The 17,101-nt window shown below is 52.4% G+C and overlaps 1 protein-coding gene and 1 long non-coding RNA gene across 5 annotated transcripts in view; both read right to left on the minus strand.

Annotated features, from left to right (window-relative positions):
• LOC116952252 (dual specificity tyrosine-phosphorylation-regulated kinase 2-like) overlaps positions 1–17,019 on the minus strand; it is a 34,707-nt gene extending 17,688 nt beyond the window's left edge. Inside the window, exons 1-3 of one of the 4 annotated variants that reach the window (XM_076074183.1) lie at positions 16,306–17,018; positions 16,113–16,201; positions 10,577–10,698 (exon numbers count right to left, since the gene is read on the minus strand). In XM_076074183.1, the coding sequence (XP_075930298.1) occupies positions 10,577–10,601 (25 nt within the window). In that variant the 5' untranslated portion in view covers positions 10,602–10,698; positions 16,113–16,201; positions 16,306–17,018. The other 3 variants (XM_076074184.1, XM_076074182.1, XM_076074185.1) reach the window with 3 other exon arrangements.
• The window catches only part of LOC142930995 (uncharacterized), a 230,162-nt gene that overhangs the window by 17,688 nt on the left and 195,373 nt on the right, over positions 1–17,101 (minus strand). The gene's annotated exons all lie outside the window — the stretch shown is intronic.

Below are 17,101 nucleotides of genomic sequence, written 5' to 3' on the forward strand. Positions count from 1 at the left end.
GCAAAAAATCTCTCAAGCCGAACACGCACAGGAATCGTCACTCCCCTACCACGGCAACTGCCGGACAACGTCCCTCCTGACGCAAGAGCCACGAGTCTCCGTGGGGCTTTTCCTGCCGTCGTGCTCCAAGTCGTAACAACAACAATACTCTGTCATGCCAAAACAAGGAAGAGTAACCACGCACGCCCGTGGCTTCTCCGCCGCTGTTCACCGCGCGGTTGTCAGCGGAAGCGCCACGGCCACCCGCTCGTCGGTGCGGAACCGGGAGGCCGCCGAGACTCCCGGCGTCCAAGCCGCCGCTCGCGACACAACGGTCAAAGCGCGTCGGTGACTCGGCACGAAAACCGGCAAAACCACTCCTCCACCGTTGTTATTATTATTGATGATGATGGTTTGGTGATGACGATAATTTTACAGCCCTTTGTCTATCCACCGCTCGTGCCGTGTCGATCGTCTGGGATTGGGATTGTTTGTTTGGGATTGTTTGGCCATACTTCACCGGTTTGTGAACCGGTGCAGTGGGTGAACGGTCGGTCCCAGGACCAGTTCTGACATTGCTCGCCATCGACGTCAGTCGTGGCTGGGAATCAAACTCGGGTTGTCAGCAGCTTTGTAGGTGCTCGCCCAACACAAATCAATACACAAATGGGAAGGGCGCAAGCCCTGCAGTTGACGAGGATGGATTAGTTTCATTTTGCATGTTTTTGGCCGATGCGTTTACCTTTCTTGGACTGTCCACTCACGTCGTGTTTGTGTGCTGTGTTTGTTGTTGTGACTTTCTTATCCCGCGCCCCTTACTGGACATCTGTGAAAAAAGAGCTTCATAGCTCATCGGATTCCTCCTCCTGCGGTACAAATAAACATTCTGATTCTGAATGACTTGGCTCAGGACAACCGCTGGCCCTCCCACTTGACGGAGTTCTGGAGAGCCCCCCTCTCATTTATGTCAGTGGCAAGGAGCCACACTTTACCCCACGGCCGATCGACTGAACTGCGGCATAACACATGGGGTGGGGGGGGGGGAGAGGCGGGCAGCAGGGGGGGCAGGGTGAGGACAATCACACAAAGGACCTCGCCGCGTCGTTTCAATCGCGGCCGCGCCGGGAGCCGGAGTCGAAAACCGACGGGCGACTCCCCCCCCCCCGCTGCGGGGTAGCGTCGGGGCTGACGCTGCGCTGCGCTGCACTGCACTGTGAAGCCGGCAAACCCCGAGTCCGATTCCCGCTCACGGCCCAAACACCGGTGACAATTATCCGCCGACTGGCGCCGCCGGGGGGTGGGGGGGGGTGGCCTCGCTAGCCTCGCGCGCCGAGCCGAGCCGAGCCGATGTTTCCCCGAGAAAAGATTGCCCCCCCCACCCCCCCCCCACCGTTACTTCGGCCGACGATGGAATCGGTGACGGCGACGAGAACGAGGACAAGGAGGAGGTCGCGGTGGGCGGGGGGTCGGGCGAGCGCTGTAACTTATAAGGCCATTAGCGACGGCACATAATCAATGGGTGCCGGCCGCCGCACGGAGCGGGCTGCGTCTGTCGGTCGCTCGTCCGCCTAAAAGCCAACAGATGGCTCTGACATGCGGCCCGCCACACCCCCACACCCACTCCCATCAAATAAATAAATAAATGCGCGAATTCCGCAAAGTCTGCCAGAATTATTTTTTTTTTTTACTTTCGGGATCCCCGTCACCCGAGCCGATTACGAATCCGTGCCCGCTGAATGGCACAAAACCGAGAGGCACGACTGCACGCGGAAGGAAAAAAAATATATAAACGTGAGAACGCGCGTTTTTTTTTTTTTAAACGAGGAAGAAAAACCACGCACGCGCACGGACTGCGCAACGCTCTGCAACGCGCGGATTTGTCCTCGGGAGTCCCGGTGGGGGGGGGGGGCAGGGGGTGAAATTTTTTTCTCGAGATCGAGCGCAGCAGATTAACGACGTCACTTGGGAGCCCGGGGGAGCACCGGCCAAGGAGGCTTCAGGGCGAGCGGCGATTCCGGCGTTGCTCGAGTTCACCCCGGGATCAGCCTCGCCGAGGCTCGGCGAGCCAGGAGGGTCCTGCCACGTTTTAGCGTTTCTTACGCGTAGCGGAGCGTGACGATTCGCCAGGCAAGGCCCCACAATGGGCTACGTAACTCTTTTTTAGAAGCAACCTCGCTATCACAAATGTCAACTCAACGAAGCGGCTTATCATCGGGTGGATATTTATAGCAGCCAATTTTACTTCGAACGCACGACGTTGATTGTAAATGTGGAGAGAGAAAAATAAAACGGTGGACCCGGAGAAAAAGCCACGCGACCCACGGGGGAGAGAGAGACACGCAAACTCCAAATATACAGCAGCAGGCGTCAGGGTCGGGATCGAACCCACGACCTCCTGTATACCAGGCGAGGTAGTTAACATCTCCTAGCCACCGTGATGATGATGAGAGAGAGACACGCAAACTCCAAATATACAGCAGCAGGCGTCAGGGTCGGGATCGAACCCACGACCTCCTGTACACCAGGCGAGGTAGTTAACATCTCGTTTACGAATTCTAACCCGCGACGCCGGCACACGACGACCTCTTCCTTCCCAATGACCTCGGGGGGGGGGGGATCGTCCACCGTGGGCCAAGCAAGACACCGCGTTGTACGTCACAGTCAAAACACGGCGCCGCAGCATTAACCGGGGCGGCCAGCCGGGTTTGAGCCGCGAAACCTCTCGCAACGAGCGGCCAACGCGCTGCCGAACGCCGAGGGAGGCGTGGCCGAGAACGGTCGGCGGAGTGGCAGCCAATGGATGGAACGCGACCCGAAAAGAGAGGGGGCGTCCACCGTGGAGACGGAGCCATGGTCACGCCAACAGTGGAGTGACCTTGGCTTATGATGACGATATATTTGATTATTATTGACATCATCCGCAAAACGAGAGAGTGACGTTTTAGTGTTTACTCTGAGGGCAGTGCGAGGCTTTCACACCAGCACTGAGGCACTTTTTGTGTATGTAAAGACCACACACGCTCACAGAGGTAAACACAACAGCCTGTTGGGGCAAGTGCCGTTCGCGAGCGTCTGACACGTACACACGTACACACAGACACGTGTGTGTGTGTTGTGGGGTAGTGTTGTGGGGTCGCGTTGTGGGGTAGTGTTGTGGGGTCGTGTTGTGGGGTAGTGTTGTGGGGTCGTGTTGTGGGGTTGTGTTGTGGGGTGGGGTAGTGTTGTGGGGTTGTGTTGTGGGGTTGTGTTGTGGGGTCGTGTTGTGGGGTATTGTTGTGGGGTTGTGTTGTGGGGTTGTGTTGTGGGGTGGGGTAGTGTTGTGGGGTAGTGTTGTGGGGTAGTGTTGTGGGGTTGTGTTGTGGGGTGGGGTAGTGTTGTGGGGTAGTGTTGTGGGGTAGTGTTGTGGGGTAGTGTTGTAGGGTTGTGGGGTTGTGTTGTGGGGTTGAGTTGTGGGGTCGTGTTGTGGGGTAGCGTAGGGGTTGGCGCTTTACGCTGCGCTACGAAGCCGGCAAACCCCGAGTTCGATTCCCGCTCACGGCCCAACACCGGTGACGGGTATCCGAGCCGGTCCTGGGCCTCCCCGAGGTCGATTCAGCCGTCAATTTAAGTAACAACCATCGCCACTGGGGAGACAAAGGCGGCCGGGCGCAGTGCTGGCCACCAACCCCCTCGTGTGCCGTGCCGGCCTTCAGGAGGTGCTCGCTAACAGCACTTGCCCCTACAGGCGTCGTGATTTAATTTAGTTGTTTTGTTTAGTTTTGCCTATGTGACTTCACCGAAAAAAACAAAGAAAATTACGAAATGTGCAGTAAACACCTACGACTCCTGCTCCTGTTGTTGTGGAGTGACTCATGCAGCCAGCTATGGCTCTAGGGCAGGGGTCGGGAACCTTTTTGACTAAGAGAGCCATGAAAGCAAAAAATTTGGAAATTTATTTCAGTGAGAGCCATATAATATATTTTAAAAGTGAATTCAACTAAATGTCAGTATAATAAGCCTCTGAATTTATTCTTTTAAATAATGTTGTTATAACACTCACCATTAATGCGACTTCTGGTGCTGCATGGATTTGCTGATGTCTTTGTAGTCGGGTTGGTACTTGGTGAGGTTAAGCTTCATGCAAGCGTTGAGGCTTTCATCCGTTAAACGTGATCGTAGGTTGGACTTGATGTTTTTAAGATGTGAGAATGACTGCTCACATGCATACGTAGATCCAAACATGGTCAATACAGCAATACTCACACGCTGCAGTGTGTGGTATGTGACAGGAAGCGCGTTCCAAGTTTTGAGAATCAGCTGGTCTTCGGGTTGGAGTTTTTTCATTTCTGTCCACATGTGCTTGCTCGCCAACTCCGCTTTCTGTCGTGTGATTCTTTCCAAATCTTCATTCAGTGACTTGAACTTATTCACCCACATGTCTGAGGCCTTCAGGTCAGCCACTTCTGCTTCAAAATCTCTGACGGAGACACCAGGGATGTAATTCAGGTCGGCTGTGTTCAGTGAACACTCGTTTGGATGGGTGATGAACTTAAAAAGACGAGTGTGCTCACGAAATTCTCCAAAGCGTGCTTTGAAGGACTGTAGGAGACTGGATGTGCAGCCAGCTAGCTGGTGGAGATCAAGGTTTTGAATGGGCTCACTTGCTGTGCATGCATCTTTAAATTGGCTCAGTTTTCCAAAATGTAGTAAACGACCTGTTTCAAGATCCGTGATGAAAAGCTCCAGCTTGTTTTCAAAAGCAAATACAGCTTGTTGAAGGGATAACACTGTATTTCCAATGCCTTGCATTTTCACGTTGAGCTGGTTCAGATGTTCAGTCAGATCTACGAGATAGTAAAACTTGAGGAGCCACTCGGTGTCGGCTAGCTCAGGATGCCCGACGCCTTTCATTTCAAGGAAAGTCCGGATTTCGTTCAGGCAAGCCGCAAAACGGCTAAGCACCTTCCCTCTTGACAACCAACGCACATTGCTGTGCAAAAGCAGACCAGGATAGTTATTTACAACTTCATCCAGCAGTGTTTTAAACTGGCGATCATTTAAGGCTCGGGCAACAATAAAGTTGATCACACGAATGACCAGCGACATCACTTCGCCAAACTGCCTGTCACACATCTGAGCACAAAGTGCCTCCTGGTGTATAATGCAATGGAAACTTAGGATGGGTCTATTTTCATGTTCACGGAGAAGCGCCACAAATCCTTTGTTTTTCCCCACCATACACGGAGCACCATCAGTACACACTGAGAGAAGTTTATCCATAGGTAGACTTTTTTCTTGAGCAAACTCCATGAAAGACTTGAATAAATCCTCACCTCTTGTGGACCCTTTTAATGGCAGAACAGCAAGACTTTCTTCGCGCAGTGTGTCACCAACAGCATATCTTGCAATCACGCTGAACTGCGACAAATGGCTCACGTCTGTTGACTCATCCAAAGCCAGAGAAAAGAACGGCGCTGCATTTATGTCCTTCACTTGCGTTTCCTCCACTTTGTTTGCCATCACGATGGTACGATCATGAACAGTTCTTGCCGACAGAGGCATGTCTTGTATCCGTTTGATTATCTTGTCTTTGTTCGGAAGATCATCAAAAAGTTCATTGGCTACATCCAGCATGAACGTTTTAGCATACTCGCCATCTGTGAATGGTTTTCCATTCCTCACTATTGCTAAAGAACCAGCAAAGCTAGCCGAATTATAGTCACCTTGCCGGGTCCATACGCGGAGTTGCTGCTGGCTAGCTTGCACCCTGCTCAGAAGCTCTTGGCACGCTTTCTTTCTGCTGTCTCCCGCAGGGTATTTTGATGCAAAGGTAGCGTGGCGCGTGTCGAAGTGCCGCTTTACATTCGACCGTTTCAACGATGTAATTTTGTCATTGCAAATTAGGCACACCGCAGAACCCGCTCTCTCCACAAAGGCGAATTCTTCGGTCCATTCGTCCTGAAATGTACGATACTCATCGTCTTTTTTTCTTTTCGCCATCTTCTTCGTCGAAGGGTTAGCTTTGAGCTAATGACCGAGCAGACGCAGTCTCAGACTGATTCAAAAGGGGGCGTTTACCTGTTTTACCCAGCAACGGCAAACGTAGGCCAGTATCATCCAATTAAAATAAATGACAATTGCTCCTGCAGCCCTGAACAGGACATGCGCAGTGAAAAATCGATGGATGGATTAAAACAAGTGAGAATATTTTGTTTTATCTGCGAGCCATATGCAATCATGAAAAGAGCCACATCTGGCTCGCGAGCCATAGGTTCCCGACCCCTGCTCTAGGGTTTGGTGGTACATGTTATTTATGCAGTTTATTGTTAAAAATTCGGTCAGTCCCGATGATCACTGTTACGTTGCATTTATGGCTTTATTTTGCTGATTTCGAAAACGTGTTTTGGTTTGGCCATGTTTTTGTTTATTGTAGTATGGAGTTACACTGATGGCCTTAATCTAAGTTGTCTTGTGGTGGTTGTTGTTGTTGTTGTTTGACTTGCATCCCACTGGAATTTTTGCACACAGTGTTGGTGTACGGTGCTTTTTCTGGAATATTTTGATGTTTTTGCCTGTATTTTCTGTCTGCACAGTCACACAAAGTCACTTTAAGATGTTTTCTTGTTCATGTTTTTTGTTTGTTGCGGTTGCACCCGATTCAAGAGCCGAATGGCTCACAGGGCTATACCAAATAAATGGAAAATAAATGGAACTATGAACAGTCTGTGGAGGCTACACGGGGAACCTTTGTGGCTTCTGCTGACTTTCAGGCCCCGTGACAACCACAACCACCACCACCAACAACAACAACAACTACACCCACAATTTTCGGCTGAGTCGACCTAGGAGAGAGACTGATATTGAAAAATCGCCCCTCCCCCCCCAAACAGCGACACACATAGACCGACACGAACAACAGCGGCCACGTGTCACCAAAGGGATGGTGACGTCACCAGTTGGGTGCCAGGCTAGGTTCACTTTGAAGCGCACACACACGCACACAAGCGCGTGAAACTTAACACACACACAACAGTGTCACATCAAGGCAAAGATTCCCACCCCCGGGAGAGTCTTCACAGACTGTAGGGGCAAGTGCTGTTAGCGAGCAGCAGCCAGCACCACGCCCGGCCGCCTTTGTCTCCCTCGTGGCGATGTTTTAGCTACATCACCGCACCCCGGTACAACACACACAGAGTGACACACACAGAGTGACACAGTGACACACACAGTGACACACACAGTGACACACACAGACACACACAGTGACACACACAGAGTGACACAGTGACACACACAGAGTGACACACAGAGTGACACACACACAGTGACACACACAGATACACACAGTGACACACAGTGACACAAACAGTGACACAGTGACACACAGAGGAACACAGTGACACACACAGTGACACACACGCAGTGACACACACAGTGACACACAGTGACACACACATACACACAGTGACACACACAGATACACACACAGTGACACAAACAGTGACACAGTGACACACACACAGTGACATACACAGAGTGACACACACACAGTGACATACACAGAGTGACACACAAAGAGTGACACACAGAGTGACACACACACAGTGACATACACAGAGTGACACACAAAGAGTGACACACACACAGAGTGACACACACAGAGTGACACACACAGTGACAAAGATAGACAAAGATCCCCCATATAGCCTTAACAGACTCTAGGGGCAAGTGCTGTTAGCGAGCACCTATGAAGGCCGGTAACGGTACACGAGGGGGTGGGTGGCCAGCACCACGCTCGACCGCCTTTGTCTCCCTAGTGGCAATGTTTACACACTGTACCAGGTACTCATTTGAGGCTGAGTCGACCTAGGGGAGGCCCGGGACCGGTTAAGATAATCGTCACTGGTGTTGGCTGTGAGCGGGAATCGAACCCGGGTCGCCAGGTTCATAGCGCAGCGTAGCGCTATCCGCTACATTATCGCTCCCCATACAGTGACACACACAGAGTGACACACACAGTAACATACACAGACAGTGACACACACAGTGACACACACAGAGTGACACACACAGTGACACACACAGAGTTACACACACAGACACACACAGAGTGACACACACAGTGACACACAGTGACACACAAAGTGACACACACAGAAACACACACAGTGACACACAGACACACACACAGTGACACACACAGTGACACACACAGAGTGACGCACACAGAGTGACACACACAGAGTGACACACACAGACACACACAGTGACACACACAGACACACACACACACAGTGACACAAACAGAGACACACACAGTGACAGACACAGTGACACACACAGACACACACAGTGACACACACAGAGACACACACAGAGACACACACAGTAACACACACAGACACACAGTGACACACACAGTGACAACACACACACAGTGTGACACACACACAGTAGGTCACACACAGACACGGTGACACAGTCACGCTAGACAAAGTTTCCACGGAAGGCTACCAATGTTGTTATCTCAGCTGACCACACAGCACTAAGATTTAACAAAAATCACTCTTAATGTGCTTAACGCTATCGGGCACTGATATGGAGTGAGCGTGTTAACACCAAGTTACACAGCACACTGTAGTACAGTTACACAACACACTGTAGTACAGTCACACAGCACCCTGCCGTACAGTTACACAGCACACTGTAGTACAGTTACACAACTCACTGTAGTACAGTTACACAACACACTGTAGTGCAGTTACACAACACACTGTAGTACCGTTACACAACACACTGTAGTACAGTTACACAGCACACTGTAGTACAGTTACACAGCACACTGTCGTACAGTCACACAGCACACTGTCGTAGTCACACAGCACACTGCAGTACAGTTACACAGCACACTGTAGTACAGTTACACAGCACACTGTAGTACAGTAACGCGGCACTGTAGTACAGTTACGCAACACACTGTAGTACAGTTACACAACACACTGTAGTACAGTTACACACCACACTGTAATACAGTTACACAAACACACTGTAGTACTGACCCCCGGCCACGTAGGTTTACCCGGGCCCGCTCACCTTCATGAAGGTCCTTAATGATCGTGAGCAGAGGGTCAGGGACTCCAAAAGCACGAAGAACAACCCAGAGCCCAGGCCTACTGATGGTATCATAGGCCTTGACCAGGTCAATAAAGCAGAGATGTAGGTCTTGCTGGAATTCCCTACACCTCTGCTGTAGCAGACGGACAGAAAATATGGCATCTGTGCAGGACCGCCCCATCCTGAAACCGCATTGGGGCTCCGCAAGCCTCTCCTCAGCGTGCCTGGCAAGGCGATGTTGAATAATCCTTACCAGGACCTTTCCCGGCACACTGAGGAGTGAGATGCCCCTGCAGTTGTTACAGTCTGTGCGGTCCCCCTTCTTAAAGAGGGGGACCACCAGGGCATCTTTCCAATCCTGCGGAACCCATCCAGTGGTCCAGACCGTTGTTATGATGTCATATAGGGCAGTCTGTGCACAAACGCCACCCTCCCTCAGCATTTCGCTTGGGAGATCATCTCTGCCCGCTGCCTTTCCTGGTCTCAGACTCCGGATCGCCTTCAGTACTTCCTCAGCAGATGGCACCTCAGCCAGCCACTCACAGGGGGTGACTTCTTCCAATATATGAGGCACCGCAGCCTCAGCAGGGTCATCCCCACTTTGTGCCACAATGTTTTCCTGGCTGAGGGATTTTCCCTCCCCCAGGACCTCACAGAAATGCTCAGCAAATCTGCAATCCTGTTCCTGGGGGTCGGAGATTGGATCACCGTTTTTTCCCCTAATGATGGTAATAGGTGTGGCGCTGCAGGTTATTTTTTTGATGGAGTTAAATAGAGATTTGTGATCGCGGGCCACTGAGACAGACTCCATCTCCTCAGCAACCCGCGACCACCACCCATCCTTGCAGCGCTTCACGGCTCTCCGAACCTCTGAGCGAAGGCTGCGGTAAGCCTCCTCATTCTCTGACGTGGGATTCTGTAGCCGATGACAGTGGGCCTGTCGCTTTTTCTCACCTATCCTGAACACCTCCTCTGTCAGCTAGGATCTCTGGGGAGGTCTGGACCGCGTACCCAAAGCAGCCAATGCAGCTGCATGAGTGACAGTCCTAAACCTTGCCCATTTACCCTCGACATCAGGAGGAGTGGGGGACGATGCCAACCCCAGCCGCAAGCGATGATGAAATTCTCGCTTGCAACTTTCATCAGATTACTGAGACACACACAGAGACACAATGATAGACACAGAGACACACACAGAGACACAATGAGAGAGACACACACAGACACACACAGACACACACACACAGAGACACACACAGAGACACAATGAGAGACACAGAGACACACACAGAGACACACACACAGAGAGACACACAATGAGAGAGACATACAGCCACACACACAGAGAGACACAGAGACACACAGAGACACAGAGACACACAGACACAATGAGAGACACAGAGACACACACAGAGACACACAACGAGAGAGACACACAGACACACACACAGAGAGACACACAGAGACACACAGAAACACAATGAGACACACAGAGACACATCACCTGTGTAGTGCTTGCGCGTGATCATGGTTGGAGCGGACGCAGCGGTGGTGGATCAGCGGCACGTGGAGTCGATTCCTCTTCAGCAGCATTCGGAATCCGATCGCAATCCCCAAATATTCCTTCTACAAATACACACACACATACACACATACATACACAACAACAACAACCGCCATTCGCCACTAACTGGCAGTGACGTCACCACGACGCTTGTGCCAGGCCATGTGCACCTTGAGGCCACGTGAAGTGTCGAACGCCCGCTGGCAGGAGGTCACGGGGCAGACTCAGGTGCCACGGGTCGACTGACTGAGATGACTGGCTGATGCACCACCTGTGCCCCCTACTGTGCCAACCTGCTGTGCTTTAGCCACCCGGCGCTCCGCTCGTTGTTGTGAGCGTCACTCCTCCGCCCTCCGTTGTTGTTGGAGGGCGACTGCCTCCAACTGCCCAATAGCGTCCTTCACGAACCTCCTCCACAGAGGCCGATCTTGACACCGCTGGTACCAGTCATCGGCAAGTCCACTCAGCTCCACGTCCTCCTGTACCACATCACTCCATCTTCTCTAGCCCGTGCCACACCTGTTTAGCCCCCTCGATCCGGCTGAACAAAAACTGTTTAGGCATGCGGTGGCTGGGCATGCGGGCTACATCACCCAGCCAATGCAGCCTTGCCTGCCGGAGGAGCTCACTTTGGGAACTTGCCCAGATCTTTCAATGATTTGTGAGCTCCTCACACAATCCAGCCTGGTTAAATCCAGGATGGATCGTAGGCAGACTAGCCTAAATGTTTCTAACCGGCGAAGATGCTCCATTAAGGGAGTCCACACACATACATACACACACATATACATACACACACACCTTAAAACCACCAACCCCTGCTGGGCAGTACAGAAAATCACCACTCCGCCCAAGTGACTCTCAACTCGCTATGGCCGACGTTGAACCCGAGACCTCTTTAAAGACACAACAGTCCATCTCGCTACACACACACTCAGACACACACTCAGACACATACACTCAGACACACACTCGGACACACACACTCAGACACACACTCAGACACACTCGGACACACACTCGGACACACACACTCAGACACACACTCAGACACACACTCGGACACACACACTCAGACACACACTCAGACACACACTCGGACACACACACTCGGACACACAAACTCAGACACACACACTCGGACACACACTCGGACACACACACGAAGACACACACGAAGACACACACACTCAGACACACACTCAGACACACACACTCAGACACACACACTCAGACACACACACTCGGACACACACTCGGACACACACTCGGACACACACTCGGACACACACACTCAGACACACACACTCAGACACACACACTCAGACACACACTCGGACACACACACTCAGACACACACACTCAGACACACACTCAGACACACACACAGACACACACACTCAGACACACACACTCAGACACACACACTCAGACACACACACTCGGACACACACTCAGACACACACACGGACACACACACTCAGACACACACACTCAGACACACACTCAGACACACACTCAGACACACACACTCAGACACACACACTCATACACACACACTCGGACACACACTCGGACACACACACTCAGACACACACTCGGACACACACACTCAGACACACACACTCAGACACACACTCACACACATACTCAGACACACACACTCAGACACACACTCGGACACACACACTCAGACACACACTCGGACACACACACTCAGACACACACTCGGACACACACACTCAGACACACACTCGGACACACACACTCAGACACACACTCGGACACACACACTCAGACACACACACTCAGACACACACTCACACACACACTCAGACACAAACAAAGATCCCCCATATAGCCTTAACAGACTGTAGGGGCAAGTGCTGTTAGCGAGCACCTATGAAGGCCGGAACGGTTCACGAGGGGGTGGGTGGCCAGCACCACGCCCGACCGCCTTTGTCTCCCTAGTGGCAATGTTTACACACCGCACCAGGTACTCATTTGAGGCTGAGTCGACCTAGGGGAGGCCCGGGACCGGTTCAGATAATCGTCACTGGTGTTGGCCGTGAGCGGGAATCGAACCCGGGTCGCCAGGTTCATAGCGCAGCGTGCTAACCGCTACACTATCGCTCTGAGTGTGTGTGTCAGACACACACTCAGACACACACACTCAGACACACACCCGGACACACACATTCGGCATCAACACACGAGCAAGTTCTGGTGTGCGTCTCGTTCATGGACTCGAGGCCAAACGCCGGTCTAGAGTAGGGTGCTGATGTATCAACACAAAGACAAAGACACCCCACCCACCCCCCGTGTAGCCTTAACAGACTGTAGGGGCAAGTGGTGTTAGCGAGCACACACGCAGAAAACCACTCACAGGCACATACACACTAAGTGATACACACACACTCACAGGCACACACACAGGCACACACACTGGCACACACACACACTCACAGGCACACACACACACTAAGTGATACACATACACTCACAGGCACACACACAAAGTGATACACACTCACAGGCACACACACACTAAGTGATACACATACACTCACAGGCACACACACTCACAGGCACACACACACATGAAGTGATACACACACACTCACAGGCACACACACGAAGTGATACACACACAGGCACACACGCACACTCACAGGCACACACACACACAGGCACACACAGAAACACAAAGTGATACACTCACAGGCACATACACCCACAGGCACACACACACACACAGGCACACACACACACAAACACACTCACAGGCATACACACACACGAAGTGATACACACACACACAGGCACACACACGCACAGGCACACACACACTAAGTAATACACACACACACACTCACAGGCACACACACACTAAGTGATACACACACTCACAGGCACACACACGCACAGGCACACACACACTAAGTAATACACACAGACTCACAGGCACACACACTAAGTGATACACACACTCACAGGCACACACACACACACTCACAGGCACACACACACTCACAACCACACATACACTTAGTGATACACACACTCACAGGTACACACACACTCACAGGCACACATACACTTAGTGATACACACACTCACAGGCACACACACACACTCACAGGCACACACACACTCACAACCACACACACACTCACAGGTACACACACACTCACAGGTACACACGTACAAAGTGATACACACACACTCACAGGCACACACACACTAAGTGATACACACACTCACAGGCACACACACACTAAGTGATACACACTCACAGGCACACACACACTAAGTGATACATACACACTCACAGGCACACACACACTAAGTGATACACACACACTCACAGGCACACACACACGAAGTGATGCACACACACACTAAGTGATACACACACACTCACAGGCACACACACACTAAGTGATACACACACACTCACAGGCACACACACACTCACAGGCACACACACTAAGAGAAGCGCACACAAAGACAAAGTGACGGACACCCACGCACAGTGACACAGACACACAAGACTCGCACACGAGACACACACACAGCCAAAACTCACACACACGAGATTCGCACACACACACACGAGAGACTCACACACACACGAGACTCACACACAAGACTCTCACACACACACAAGACTCACATACACACGGACACCCACAAGACTCACACACACACACAAGACTCACACACCCACAAGACTCACACACACACACAAGACTCACACACTCACAAGACACTCACACTCACAAGACTCACACACACACAAGACTCACACACTCACAAGACTCTCACACTCACAAGACTCACACACACAAGACTCACACACACAAGACTCACACACACACAAGACTCACACACACAAGACTCACACACACACAAGACTCACACACACAAGACTCACACTCACAAGACTCACACACACAAGACTCACACACACACAAGACTCACACACACAAGACTCACACACACACACACAAGACTCTCACACACACAAGACTCACACACACACACAAGACTCACACACACACAAGACTCACACACACACACACAAGACTCACACACACACACAAGACTCACACACACAAGACTCACACACACACAAGACTCACACACTCACAAGACTCACACACACACACGAGACTCACACACACACGAGACTCACACACTCACACACAAGACTCACACACACACAAGACTCACACACACACACACGAGACTCACACACTCACAAGAATCACACACACGAGCCTCACACACACAAGACTCACACACACACTCACACACACAAGACTCACACACACAAGACTCACACAGGAGACACACACACAGGAGACACCCACACAGGAGACACACACACAGGAGACACACACACACACGAGACACACACACACGAGACACACACAGGAGAATCACACAGGAGACACACACACAGGAGACACACACACACACGAGACACACACAGGAGACTCACACACACAAGACTCACACAGGAGACACACACACAGGAGACACTCACACACGAGACACACACACAGGAGACACTCACACACGAGACACACACACAGGAGACACTCAGACAGGAGACTCACACAGGAGTCACACACACACAGGAGACACACACAGGAGACACACACACACAGGAGACACTCACACACGAGACACACACAGGAGACACACACACACGAGACACACACACACAGGAGACACTCACACACGAGACACACACACAGGAGACACTCACACACGAGACACACACAGGAGTCACACACACACAGGAGACACACACACAGGAGACACACACACACAGGAGACTCACACACACAAAACACACACACACGAGACACACACAGGAGACACACACACAGGAGACACTCACACACGAGACACTCACACACGAGATACACACAGGAGACACACACACAGGAGACACTCACACACGAGACACACACACGAGACACACACACACACGAGACACACACACGAGACACACACGAGACACACACACACACACGAGACTCACACAGCAGACACACACACACAGGAGACACACACACAGGAGACACTCACACACGAGACACACACACGAGACACACACACACACGAGACACACACACACGAGACACACACACACACACGAGACTCACACAGGAGACACACAGGAGACACTCACACAGGAGACACTCACACAGGAGACACACACACAGGAGACACACACACACAGGAGACACTCACACACGAGACACACACAGGAGACACTCACACACGAGTCACACACAGGAGACACACACACACACAGGAGACACTCACACACGAGACACTCACACACGAGACACACACACACAGGAGACACACACACAGGAGACACTCACAAACAGGAGACACACACACGCGCACGAGAAACGCTACAAAAGGCGTGCTAACAAAGACAACTGCCGCTCACCGTGTTGAACAACCACGCAAGCGCCCACTGCTAATCTCTCATCACGACAGCGGCAGTCAGCAGACGATGATCGCCTCCCTTCCGTGTCCCTCGTGCCAGACACACATAGAGAGCTCAGTCAGCCGCACACAGACACACACACAGACACACAGACACAACACTTTGTGTCACCACCACCACGTGCCTAGCTCACCACTGTGCGACTCTCCCCATTGGGGAGGGAGGAGGAGGAGGAGACGGGGGGGGGGTCCCGCTAGACCCCAGCTGCTGCTCACACCCCCCCACCACCACCACCACCTTCTCTACCCCCCACACCCCGACTCGCGTTGTAATCACAACCCCTGGCTACTGCTGCTGCTGCCGCCGCTACCGCTGCTGCTGCCTCCATTGGCAATTCGACATCATCCGAGTGGAGCGCGGAGACTGGCCCGGAGAGCAGCACTCCGCCACCCCTTCAATCCCCGCCGCACACAAACACAACTCTCCCCCTACTCCTCCCCCTCCTGCCTCCTTCCTCTTCACAATTTCCCTCCCTTCCCCTATAGGGGCAGCAGGGTGGTGGTGGTGGCTGTGGCTGCTGCTGGGGGGGATGGTTGGGGGTGGTGGTGGTGGCTGGGGGTGGTGGTGGTCGCTGTGGTTGCTGCTGGTGGTGGCTGTGGTGGTGGCTGTGGCTGCTGCTGGGGGTGGTGGTGGCTGGGGGTGGTGGTGGCGATGTTGGTGGTGGCTGTGGTGGTGGTGGCGATGTTGGTGGTGGCTGTGGTGGTGGTGGCTGCTGCTGGTGGTGGCTGTGGTGGTGGCTGTGGCTGCTGCTGGGGGTGGTGGTGGCTGCTGCTGGGGGTGGTGGTGGCGATGTTGGTGGCTGCTGTTGGGGGTGGTATCGGAGTTGTGTTTTTGCCCCTCCCTCCACTCATCACATTTCCCAGCGCGCTTAGGCGAGCACCGCCGTCTCGCCGCGCGCGATTGGCCGCGGGCGGGCGCGCGCCGCCTCT

Source organism: Petromyzon marinus, chromosome 46 (genome assembly GCF_048934315.1).
Source record: "Petromyzon marinus isolate PM22_M1 ecotype Great Lakes invasive population chromosome 46, UKy_Petmar_22M1.pri1.0, whole genome shotgun sequence".
Lineage (NCBI taxonomy): Eukaryota > Metazoa > Chordata > Hyperoartia > Petromyzontiformes > Petromyzontidae > Petromyzon > Petromyzon marinus.